General features: G+C 44.9%; 1 protein-coding gene across 10 annotated transcripts in view; it reads left to right on the top strand.

Annotated features, from left to right (window-relative positions):
- The window catches only part of chb (CLIP-associating protein), a 689,317-nt gene that overhangs the window by 189,840 nt on the left and 486,257 nt on the right, over positions 1-13,220 (top strand). For all 10 annotated transcript variants that reach the window (XM_076191887.1, XM_076191885.1, XM_076191884.1 and 7 more), the window contains 3 exons: positions 5,400-5,568; positions 7,041-7,217; positions 10,992-11,080. In XM_076191887.1, the coding sequence (XP_076048002.1) occupies positions 5,400-5,568; positions 7,041-7,217; positions 10,992-11,080 (435 nt within the window). The remainder of the gene's footprint in view (positions 1-5,399; positions 5,569-7,040; positions 7,218-10,991; positions 11,081-13,220) is intronic.

Below are 13,220 nucleotides of genomic sequence, written 5' to 3'. Positions count from 1 at the left end.
GTCTCCTTCGCCTTCCTTTGCCTGCTTTTCTTTTTTCACTTTCCCTCACATCTCTCCTTCCTCCATCCTCCATCCTCATCCCATCACTGTTTTACCCCTCTTTGCCGAACAACACCTTATTTTTTCTGTTCTCAACTCTTTCCTTTTTCTATTCTTTCTCTTTTCAACCGTCGTCCTTCTTCGCTGTCCTTCCCTATGTCCCTGCCTCCCATAGCCCCATTTACAAAGGATTACAAAGGCGAAGCATGCCGACAGGAAACCTTTTGGTCCATATCTAGGTCGGATGCGAAAAAATCATAATAATGATAAATTAATAAATAAAAACTATAATGTAAATAACAAATAAAATACATAAATAAATGTATATGTATAGTTAAATAATAAACAAACAGGTAAATAGTAAATAATGATAAATTAACATATAACTAATAATAAATGAAAATCAAACAGACAAATGATGACAAAACAAAAACAAATAATATAAAATAAATTATAATCATTACAGCATCTTGTTTAGGTGTTTATCTAAATGATTCTTAAAGCATCGAACTGAACTACATTGCACTACCTGTGCAGGAAGTTTATTCCATTCATTAACTACACGGTTGGCAAAGTTGTTTCTACCTACTTCCAAATTGAATCCATTTCCCTTTCCCTGCCCCCATAACCCCATCCCTGTCCCTGCCCCTGCCCTCTTAACCTCATTCCTGTCCCTTCCTCCATAGCTCCATCCCTGTCCCTGCCTTCCATAGCCCCATCCCTGTCCCTGCCTTCCATAGCCCCATCCCTGCCCCCATAGCCCATAGCCCCACTCCTGTTCCCTGCCCCATAGCCCTATCCCATAGTACCATCCCTGCTCCTGCACCCATAACCCCTTAGCCCCATCCCTGTCCCTGTCCCTGTCCCCATAGGCCTATTCCTGTCCCTGCCCCCATAGCCCCATCCTTGCCCCTGCCTCTCATAGCCCCATCCCTGTCTCTGCCTTACATAGCCCCATTCCTGACCCTGCCTTACATAGCCCCATCCCTGTTCCTGTCTCCCATAGCCCCATCCCTTTCCCTGCCCCCATAGCCCCATCCCTTTCCCTGCCTCCCGTAACCCCATCCCTTTCCCTGCCTCCCGTAGCCCCATCCCTTTCCCTGCCTCCCGTAGCCCCATCCCTTTCCCTGGCCTCGTAGCCCCATCTCTGCCTCTGCCCTCATAGACCCATCCCTGTCCCCACAGCGCCATCTCTGTCCCTACCCCCATAGCCCCATCCCTGTCCCTGCCCCCATAGCCCCATCCCTTTCCCTGCCCCCATAGCCCCATCCCTTTCCCTGCCTCTCGTAAACCCATCCCTTTCCCTACCTCCCGTAGCCCCATCCCTTTCCCTGCCTTCCATAGCCCCATCCCTTTCTCTGGCCTCGTAGCTCCATCTCTCCCCCTGCCCTCATAACTCCATCCCTGTCCCTGTCCCCACAGCCCCATCTCTGTCCCTTCTCTGTCCCTGCCCCTATAACACCATCCCTGTCCCTGCCCCTATAACACCATCCCTGTCCCTGTCCCCATAGCCTCATCCCTGTCCCTGCCCCCATAGCCTCATCCCTGTCCCTGCCCCCATAGCTCCATCCCTGTCCCTGCCCCCATAGCCCCATCCCTGTCCCTGCCCCCAGAGCCCCATTCCTGCCCCTGCCCCCATAGCCCCATCCCTGTCCCTGTCCCCATAGCCCCATCCCTGTTCCTGTCTCCATAGCCCCATTCCTGCCTCTGCCCCCGTAGCCCCATCCCTGCACCTGCCTCTCATAGCCTCATCCCTGTCCTTGCCCCCATAGTCCCATCCCTGTCCCTGCTTACCATAGCCTCATCCCATTCCTCGCCCCCATAACCCTGTCCCTGCGACCATAGTCCCATCCCTCCCTGCCCCTGCCCCCATAGTCCCATCCCTGTTCCTGCCCCCATAACCCCATCCCTGTTCCTGCTCCCATAACCCCATCCCTGTTCCTGCCCCCATAACCCCATCCCTGTTCCTGCCTCCATAGTCGCGTCCCTGTCCCTGCTCCCATATCCCCATCCCTGTCCTTGTCCCTCATAGCCCCATGTCTCCATGTCCTTCCACGACCTCCTGGACTCGCTACTCTCTCATTTTGCTTTCAGTCTCTCCATTCACTCCTCCCTCCTGCCCCCGTCGCTCTCCATCCACCCTTCGTCCGCTTCCAGTAACCTCATTACTATCGGTTACTTGACAGCTGGATCACATGTGTTGATAGTGGAGGCCCCGTGAATGGTGACGTGTTGTGATTTCTGGCGTTCATTCATGACATTAGTGAACGTTTCACTCGCCTTCCCCACCCTTCTAGGGAGCTAAAACATACTAGGGTTTTCCTTGACTATGCGGTACCGCCGCGGTTCAAACCGTTAGTGTGAACTGGGCCGTAAGGGTTAGACTGTCTCGAGTGGGCTGAGGTCTCTTTGGACTGATATTCCTCTTTGTTATTCCGCGAGGAAGAGTAAGGCAGCTTTAACAGGTGATGTAGAGAGGTTTTGGGTCTTAACTTCCATGGGCGTAGGGTTGGGTGGGGGTGGGGGCTCAGGGCTGAATCAAAGTGTCCTGCGTTAGACAGAACAGAATACACAAATGGTGCCACCATGCATGTCTCTTGGGTCATTAGACATTGAACAGAACATAAGACTGGAGGAGACTGCAAGAAACCATAGGGCCTACTTCAGGCAGTTCCATGTCCCTTATCACCTATCACCTCCATCCATAAAGTTATCTAACCTTTCAGAACAACCCATTGTTTCAGCGCTCACTATATCATGGTAACTAAGTCTATTCCATTCGGTAACCACTTTGTTGGTAAACCAGTTGTTGTCCATTTCCTTCGTAAATCAACCCAACTCAAGCAGCGGATTGGTTCCGATCGTGGTTCCCACGACGCGAACCTGCGTTTGAATCCAGTGACTTCTTGTCCTGGAGGTCCGAGCATATAGGGCAGAGGTGACCACCTCGGTCCCAACTAAGCGTCTCCCGGCGTACCCACTCCACGTATTCTCTTCGTCGCCTTTCTTCATCTTTTTCTCTCCCTAGCTCCCCCTTTTCTCCCTTTCTCCCCTCCTCTCTCATCCCCTCCCATCCTCGCCTCTCTCATCCCCTCCTCTCTCATCCCCTCCTCTCTCATCCCCTCCTCTCTTATCCTCGCCTCTCTCATCCCCTCCTCTCTCATCCCCTCCTCTCTCATCCCCTCCTCTCTTATCCTCTCCCCTCTCATCCTTTTCCTTATCCCATCGCCCCTACCCCCTTTTTTACCCTTCCCTCTCCTTCCCCTTCCTCTTCTCCCCTTCTCTTCCCTCTCCTCTCATCCTCCCCTTCTCATTCCTTCCCCCTCTTACTTTCCCCTACCTTTACCATCCCTTTCTTTTTCTCATTTCCCCTTCACTTTTCATTTCTTGCCTTCCTCTCCCTTTCCTTCCTATCCCTCCCCTCCCCTCCCGTTCTCTTCCCTCCCCTTTCAGATCTCCTTAACTCGTATTTCCTTTCCTCCCTTACTCCTCTTCCCCTCCTCTCCCTCTCCTCTTCCCCTCCTCTCCCTCGTTCCCTCTTCTTCCTCGTTCCCTCTTCTCCCTCGTTCCCTCTTCTCCCTCGTTCCCTCCTCTCCCTCGTTCCCTCCTCCCCCCCTTCCCCTCCTCTCCCTCTTCCCCTCCTCTCCCTCTTCCCCTCCTCTTCCACTTCCCCTTCTCTCCTCCTTCCCGTCCTCTCCCTCTTCCCCTCCTCTTCTGCTTCCCCTTCTCTCCCCCTTCCCCTCCTCTCTTTCACCTCCTCTCCTTCACCTCCTCTCCTTCTCCCCCTCTTCTCCTTTTCCCCCCTCTCCCTCTTCCCCTCCACTCCCTCGTTCCCTCCTCTCCCTCGTTCCTTCCTCTCCCTCGTTCCTTCCTCTCCCTCCTCTTCCGCTTCCCCTTCTTTCTCTCTTCCCCTCATCTCCTTCATCTCCTCCTCTCCTTCTCCCCCTCATCTCATTCTCCCCCTCATCTCCTTCCCCTCCTCTCCCTCTTCCCCTCCCCCCTACTCTGTCCCACCACTTGTACATTTCCTGCTTCGTATCTTCCTCTCTTACGTTTTTTTTTCTTTCTTTCTGTTCTTCGTTCTTGTGTATCACGTATCCCTGCCCTCTTATCTGCCCCCCTCCTCCTCCTCCTCCTGCTGCTGCTCAGTTGTTTTCGTCCTCGTCTTTCTTTCGATTTATCGGTCTCCGTCCCTCCTGTCTTTTGTCTCTTACTTCTTCCACACTTCCCCCTTTCCCTTCATAGTCTCTCTCTCTCTCTCTCTCTCTCTCTCTCTCTCTCTCTCTCTTGTCTCTTTTTCTCTCTTCATCTCTCACTCTCGCTCTTTCCATCTATCTCCCTCGCTCTCTCCGCCTTTCTCCTCTCTCTCTCCTTCTCTCCTCTCTCTCCATCTCTCCCTCTCTCCCTCCCTCCTCCCTTCTCCTCCTCTCCCCCCTACATCCTTCTCCCCTTCTCCTAACCAGGCTCCTCTTATCTTCCTCTTCCTCCTCGTCCATGCTCCTTTGTTTCTGTTGACCACCTCCTCCTCTTCCTCTTCCATCCTCCTCCTTTCCCATTCTCTTATTCCGTCTTCCTCCTCCTCGCCGTCCTCTCCTCTTTTTCCTCTCCCTCGTCCTCTTCCTCATCTGCTTGTTCCTTATCTACCTCCTTTTCTTCCCCTCTTCCTTCTTTTCTTCTTACTTCTCTTCCTTCTTTTCTTCTCCTCCTTCTCTGTCCCATCCCCTTCCTCTTGTTCGTCCTCCTTTTCATTATTCTGTTCCTCTTCTTCCACCTCTCCTTCCTCCCTATCCTTCTCCTCCTCATCTACTCCTCTTGTGCATTCCTTCTCATGCGCATTGTCTCCTTTGTCCTTTTTGTGCAGTGAGGCCGCACTCACACCCGTGACCTCCCTCCTTCTCCCTTCTCTCCCTCTCTCTTTCACTCTCTCCTTCCCTCTTTCTTTCCTCAGTCCTCCTCTCCTCTATCCCGCCCTCCATCATTCCCTCCATCCCTTTTTCTCTCCCTCTGCCACCGCTATCCTTCTCTATTCATTTATCTTTCTCTCCCTCCCTCCCCCTATTCCCCCACTATCCCTTGGATCAAAGGCAGTTTACCTGTTACATTTCTCCTAGAGCAGATATATTTTCCTTCAGAGGAGTAAAATATTTTCACTTGGTATTAACTGGAATAAAAAATGGAAAGCTGTAAAACTCAGTGAAAATGTTGTGATAGTTTTAACATTTTAGCTGCAGAAATGTTTTTTGTGTTTAATTAAAGTCATTTAATAGCAGCTAGAATGAAGACAAGTTGTAACATGCTGAAAGGTTAATTAGATTGATTATATTACTTTTCTGTGATATTAATGTCTATTGTTTTTGCAGGTGACAGCAAAGATGCTGTACGGGAGAAGGCACAGACACTCCTCACGTCCCTGATGGAGTTCGTCATCTCTCCCAATCTTCTTATAGAGCGGCTCATGCCTGCATTCTCACACAAGAATGGAAAAGTCAGAGAAGAAGTCATGATCTGCTTACAGAATACAATTAACAAGTAAGTCATTGACGAGTTGTTGAAGGTGTTGGTCATTATAAAGTAGTTTTGGTCATTTGCCCTTAACCCAATTTGGACTGATAGTTTCCATATGCAGGAATCATCCAAAACATATAAATTTTCTTAATATATCAAAAATGGCCCACTAGTTCAAAATGGATTTATCAAGGTAGGACCCTGACAACTGTTTAACTGCTTTTTTGACCAAAGGTCCTTAAGCATAGTGAGATTGTCTTGTGTTTGCCTGAACAAAATCCTTAAAAGTACCAGCTGTGACCCAGTGGTCCAGAAGAAGCTAGTACATGGATTTTTGTTTATGAAATTGAGAAATTGTCTTATTTAGGTTGTGTGAATGTGTACGAAAATTCAAGTTTACACAAATAGATAAGATATCCCAGCATTTGCTGACCACAACCATGATTCATGATAGCACGATTTGAATAGCCTGCCTGGTCATTTTGTGCACCAATGTCTGGAGAGTGTCTGGGAATCTAACCTATTTTTTCCCATAAGAACTGTTATTTGCCCAACACAAATTTTGTCCTGCATGTTCAGTGGGGTCTGAAGTTATAAGACTGGCATTTTATTGTGGTAGGAGGTCAGAAGAGCTAAGCTTTTCATCAAAAGTTATTTATGCATTTATTGTTTGAATCTTTTAGCAGTTTTCACTTCAAATAATGTTGACTGTGTAAAGACTTGCAGGAAATTTATTGTCATTATTTCATTATGCTTTAATTTTACAATAGTGAGAAGTTCATAACCATTGGAAATAGTAAAGATAATTAAGAAAATTGTTTAATTTATTTACTATGTAATTGAAAAGACATTTGTTCTTCTTTCATCAGTCAACTATATTTAGATTTATAGATTTAGTCATCAGTTAGTAATAGTGATTGCTGATAACTGAGAATTTTTTAATCACTTATTTTTATACTTTTATGTCTGTTTGTGATTTTACTACATTTTAATACAGGCATCTCTCTCTAAATAATGTAATGTCCTTACTTTAGAATTAAAGGTTATTATGTATAGCATCATTATAGCTTCATTGGCATTCAGCTATTTTATGGTGACAAGTTTGAAGATATGCTTTATGTAAAAATAGATATAATATTCAGTAATGTAGAGAGGAATAAGTAACTAGATGAAGATCATTTGTTGAGTGACCAGATTTCTGCTTTTTGTTAGGAAAATTTTGCTATAGTGTCCCAGTTTTCATGACTTGTTTTTCTAGTGTAACCATTCAGTATCAGTGATGATAATGTATGCTATCATTTATTTACAAGGGGCAACTCAAATACTTTTTTCATTAATGGAACAAAGAAAAAAAAAGCATGCTCATATAGGCTGGGGGAGCCATGTAATCTTAATGATTACTATGATAAATACAGAGATGGAGGAAAACAATATTGCCTAATCATGTATTTTGCTTGTAATGCTGTGTTGGCTACATGTTCTACTTTCCCTTTCAGCCACGGTGCCTCAGGAGTAACTGTGTCCCGCCTCATTCCCCACGTCGTCAAACTCATGTCAGACCCAACAGCGCCGGTGCGAGATTGTGCCTTCAATACTCTGGTGGAGGCTTACAAACACTATGGGGAGCGACTCAGGATGGATTTACAGAAGAAGCACAATATTCCACCAGCAAAGTAAGTTCATGTCAGTTATGTTAGTGAGGATCATGTATTAAATTGATGATATATGATGTTTTCTGGCTGATGCATAACAATTTCATTTAACAAGAGGATGAGCCCTGAAGTGAAGAATGTCTTGAATTAAAACATTCTCTCCCGAGGTCTCACTAGGGGGTTAGAATTATAGAAAAATAGACTGAAATGTACATGTCACTGCATTAGAAGTTGTCTTCCCACAGTAACCTCTTTGCCACTGTTGGGGTCATACATCTGTCTATTTATATACCAAGGGCTTCTTCCCCCTTATAAGGGAGGTAGCCAAGTCAGAGGCACTTTCCTACCCATTCCACTCCCATCCACCACCTTTGTTTCCCTCTCATCTTAGCTCCTCATGGATAAAGGGTTATCCATGTCTCCTGCTCACTGCCCAGGTTAGAAGCAATGCAGCAAAACACAGCACATCCACAGCAAGGCTGCTTCACTTAATCAATGACCCCCATCTTTGGCCTATCATGTGAAAAATATAGAAGATGGGGAGAAATCCCTTTGGACTACATCAAAATATCATTCACATACAACCACTCCCTCCCCCACCCCCTCCTTTCCTTGCCTTAAAGATGGGGTGTTCAAATTAAGCCATACATCTACATCACAGGACCCATTTACACTACCCCTCCCACACTGCATGGGTCAGATGCAGTATACCAGGGCTCAAGTTATCTGATGCAAGGCCTGAGAGCCAAAGGAGGACTACATTTATGACTTAACTGTATGGTGCACCCACCCATCCTCTGCAATCATTTATCTGCAGAGTAGCTAAGGGGAATATCCCTTTTGGTTGTCATCCATTCATCCATTCATAATGTCTCCACCCATTCCTGTCTCTTGTATCCTCATTGCTCTGATCTCCTGATGTACAATATACATCACAAGCTCTTTTCAGCCCATCCACCCATCTCATTATTAGTCTTACTCTATGGCTGACTCCACTGAATTGTACTGTCCATAACATACAGGTGTATGGTACTGGACTAGGTGATGTAGGGAGAGATTGACACTTGGTGTGGCTTATGCGCTTTATTCATGTGGATACTTGTCCATTGGCCCAAGGACTGATGTGGTATGGTCCCCACATGAGGGACTGACCACGAAGGCCTAGCGACGAGCTACAGAACAGGAGTCAGAATATCTGAATTGTCTGTTTCAGACTATGTGAATGTGATTGACACGTGGGCAGGTGGTATATATACCCAGGGCCAATCTGACACCTTGACCAGATGTGACCTAATTGGGGTGACCCATCCTAGCCTTTGAGTGTTGAGTCAGGTCTGATTGCCACTCAACTCTATCATGCATCAATTTGCACCTACAAGCATACTTGTGGGGTACATATACACCACATGTCCACATTCCCTTTGTACCACATTCAATCTTTCCACATGCCCAAACCACCTCAATACCATTTAGTCTACCCTGTCAGAACTTTCTTCCAATAACTATCTCACCTTCAGGTTTCTCACTCCATCCACTTCTGAGACACCCAATCTCAATTACATTAAATCTGTTCTTTTCAGTCACTCTTACTTTCCAAATATATGCTCATTACACTGTCATTGATACAAATGACAGTCCACAAACCCTTCCACAGATATCTCTGGGAAGAAAACAGTGGATTGTTGTCAGTGTTATATTAGGGTAGATTTGTTTCTGCATCAGTGGCAGATAGGGTGTGGCTGGAGAGCAGTTGTTGGTTGTCCTCTCTCCTGGTGTGATAAAGTGGAGGAAACATAATTAAATTGACGGCAGTCTTGGGTCTGGCCCAGAAATTGAACACCATACCTTTGGGGCTGCACCTGCAGATAGAGGTGAGGGTAGTGATGGGATTTGAAGATGAGTAGCAGGGAGATGATTGCATGACTGCCACAAGCGGGTACCTGTCATTGGTCCCAGGGTTATTATAAGTTCATAAACTATGACCTTATTTTGTGAAGCCCCTTAATGCCAATCATTCAATCTGTTGCCCCAGATCTCTTTTGCAGGAGGCCCATGGCTTCCAGGTAAGTGGTAACTGCCACCCAGATAGGCCAACAAGTCACTCCTTGAGGTATTATAGGATTGTCATGGGTATGGCTATGGTGGGTATTTGGTGTCTTCTCTATGTTGGTTGCATCTAGGGCAGTTTGTTTCTGTGGTCAGGCCTGTTCATTGTTGGTTTTGCGTTGGTGCTGGATGGTGACCTGAATTTTGTACTAGTGTGGTTCTTGCTTCTTTTGGGAAGAATTTTTCAATGGGGCTATTGAGTGGAGTGATTGAGGGGTTTGATGAAGGAAGTTGATCTTCTATTGATCTATGTATATACCAATGGCTTCTTTTTCCCCATACAAGAGAGGTAGTCAAGTCAAGAGGCACACATCCACTCCCACCCATTCCACACTCTACCACCCATTCCTACCTCTCATCTTAGCTCATCATGGATGATAGGTCATCCCTGTATACCACCCACTGCCCAGGGTCTGAAGCAATGTAGCAAGACACAGTACATCCACAGCAAGGCCACTTCCTTTAATTGACGAACTCCACCCATCCTTTGCCCCTCCATTCCTTGTAAAACAGCATCATCTATACACAGCAAAACACAGAAACTCTCCACTCATCCCTATATTCCTGCCTTCTTCCTTCCTTGCACAACAGACATTCCCTTTTTGTTCAATGCCCCCTTCACCTCATCTCTCTATCTTAACCTCAGTCATCCTTTCAAATTAACTCCCTCCACCTCTGCCTTCCACATGTCTTTTACTAATCTTTCGTCACTTATTCTTTCCATGTGCCCAAACCATACCAATACTCTTTTATTAGCCCTATCTGTCATCTCCTTTAACACTCCCACTCTTCTCCTTTCCACCTCAAGTTTCACTAAGTGGAAAACCTGGATCCCCACAATGGGTGGAAATGGTCCTTGGAACCTCCCACAGATATCTCGGCAAAGAAACTTTGGACTGTTGTCCGTGTTAACTCAGTGTGGGACTGTTTCTATGTGACTGGCCGAAAATGACAGGGAGAGGAGAGCAGTCACCAGTTGTCAGCTCTTTATGGATGAAAAAGTGTATTAAATGTAGTTGAACATGATAAAGAAAGATCTTTGGCTCAATTTGAAGACTGAGTGCCAGTTCCTCAGGCCTGCATCTCCTAATGGAAGTGGGGCAGAGGGGGGTGGGGTTGAAAATGGACAGCTTTGCTGTTTATCTTGCAGGACCACCATATGCAGGTCCCTGCATCTCACAAATGAACTAATAGTAGGAAGTGAGAAAAGGAAAAGAATGAGTTTCTGGGCCTTATCTGGAGACCAGGTACTAGCTCTGTGTGGCCACACTTCCTTGTGGAGGTTGAGTATGGCAATGCCTTGTGTCAGGGTGGCTCCTGGATCCTCATTGGGCAAGGGGGAGTCTGGTTTCTCTAATGGTTCCCTGTTCTCTCCCAGATGCCAGTTTTGTCTCTTGCAGTCACATGCCATAACCCTTTAGTATTCTCTACAAGTTTTTTTGTCACCTGAGTTAGAGAATTACTCTTCAGCCGCAAACTAATTAATGGAATTGTCTAAGATCAGCCAGAACAGAATCTACAAAATTATGCCACCATATTGAAGTAGATATCAATAATTAAGAAAAAATAGCACTTAAAGGAAACAAGTGGTTTTGTAAGAGTTAGCTAAGAAATTTGGAAATAGGAAATCATTTATGCAATGTGTTAGACAAAGAACAAACCCTGAAATCTTTTATGTTGTCCTTGCAGATTATCAGGGCTTATGACAAGATTCGATGAAGTTCGTGACACTGGTCTGATGATGCCTACAGCCACAACTGCCACAGGAACAGTTGAAGGTAAGTACATATTTCCTAGAATGTACATACACACATACATATACCAAAATGCCCTCATAACTTATGATTGGGGTGGCTGTGACAAAACATACACCCACCCTGTGAACATCCTGTACCCACTCAAAAAACAATCTGTTGTCCCTCCCACCGTGTGTCTACATGGATGAAAGGTCATCCCTAACACCCAACTGCTTGGGTTAGAAGAAGTGTGGTAAGACACAGCACTTTCACATTAGGGTTTAGCAATCAAAAATTGTTTACTCCCAATGATTCCTCATCCACTGATAAACATGACTTAGAATATGTTATGCTTATATATTCTTGGCCCCAGTCCCCTATTTATTGATAAAAATGAAGCATAATTTAGTTACTGTCATGTTTATGTCTTAACAGCTGTTGTGCCAAATTTTTTTATGAAGATAAATGATAACAGAATTAAATGTACCACTTATTTCTGTTTTAAACAAAAAGTTCATTCTGGCTTGAAAGTAGAACTTCATGTATATATACATTGTTTTAGTGATGATGCAAAGCATAGAGACATTGGAAAAGATGGAGTATTAAGATCTAAGGGTTGATTACCATAAATAGTTGGTAATGAAATAACAAAAGATATCACTGAGGGTGTACAAACACTGCTAAGCAAAGGAACAGATTTAAGCACATGATACTTTGTAAACTCAATGGACTGCATATAAGTTGAACATCATAGCAATATCTGAGCACTGAATCAAATTTTTCTTAACCTGTACAGCATTGGAGCCAAAATAATTTTTTTTTATTGCTTAAATCAACTCAAAATTATGTGAAACCAACAAATCTTGCTTATTTTGATTCACCTTAGCCTAGAAGTGGAGAAACTGGGTAAATTTTTTCGAGATATGCGTGCAAAAGTTGGATAGAATATCTGTAGACTTTCTTTCGCTCCTCACGTGAGTTGAACGAGGTCGTATTTTTCGGAGAAGCTTTGTTAGAATTTCAGAGAGTGAAGGAATTTTACATTTATGATCTTTCAAATCAATGTACAGTCACCTATAATAGTCTGACACTTATGAATAACATGTTTATAAATAGTTTTTGTGGATTTTTTGGCAAATATTTATCACTTTGTTATGTGGTAAATTGATTTTTCGGTATATATATATTTTTTTTTATAATTTCACGGAGGATAGGTGATTGTGATGTTTCTTATTGTTTTGGTAAATGTTTTAGTAAGCATCCATCACACCATTATTGCCTGGCCACATTTTGTATTATGCATTTATTACAAAAATTGGCAGTGTGAAATTGCCAGTTCTATATGTCTGAATATGTACTAAATAGCACCTGCCTAACTGTTGAAGTACAACTTCACCTCCTCATACTTCATTTCGTACACCAGAGTCGCCTAAATTACATCCTAAAGGCTGATTTTATACCCCAAGTTAACCCCCAAAAATTGCTGCTGGGGTTGCCAGTTTTATCAATAAGTAAAAAAATTTGGGTGTCTTTTATAGCCAATGGATAGGGCTACTTGGTTATTGCCACAAATTTGACCTCCAACGTAATGCTTATTTTTGGCGAATTTTTTCATTTGCGGCATACGCCGTATTCTGCTGATGCTGTAGGGGTTAAAGTTGGGTGAATGTTGTGTAGGATGAAAAGATACATACATACATATACCAAGGCTTTTTCCCCCTTACAAGGGAGGTAGCCATACATACATACATACATATACCAAGGCTTTTTCCCCCTTACAAGGGGGGTAGCCAAAAAGAAAAAGGCATAAAATCATTCCCACCCATTCCATCCCTGAATACACTCCACATCCCTCCACCCTCCCTCTTATCTTAGCACCTCCTGAATGACGGGTCATCCCTGCACCTTGTCCACTGCCCTGGTTCAGAGGCAGTGTCGCAAGACACAGCACATCCACAGCAAGGCCGCTTCATTAAATCGGCAACCCCCCCTCTCCGTCCCCCCATTGCATAAAAGGAGAGGATGGGGAGAAATCCCTTCGGGCTGCATCAATTTGCTCACACATACTACCTCACCCCCCATCCACCCGCCCATTCCACCTCATGCTATCACAACATCATCCATATACAACCATTCTCCATTCACCCCTGTCTTCTGTCCTCTTCTCTCCTCTACCTTTGGA

This window comes from Oratosquilla oratoria, chromosome 10 (assembly GCF_046742065.1).
Source record: "Oratosquilla oratoria isolate Oo_2021 chromosome 10, ASM4674206v1, whole genome shotgun sequence".
Lineage (NCBI taxonomy): Eukaryota > Metazoa > Arthropoda > Malacostraca > Stomatopoda > Squillidae > Oratosquilla > Oratosquilla oratoria.
Note: the sequence above shows the minus strand (reverse complement) of the source record. Positions and strands in the feature narration are given on the sequence as shown.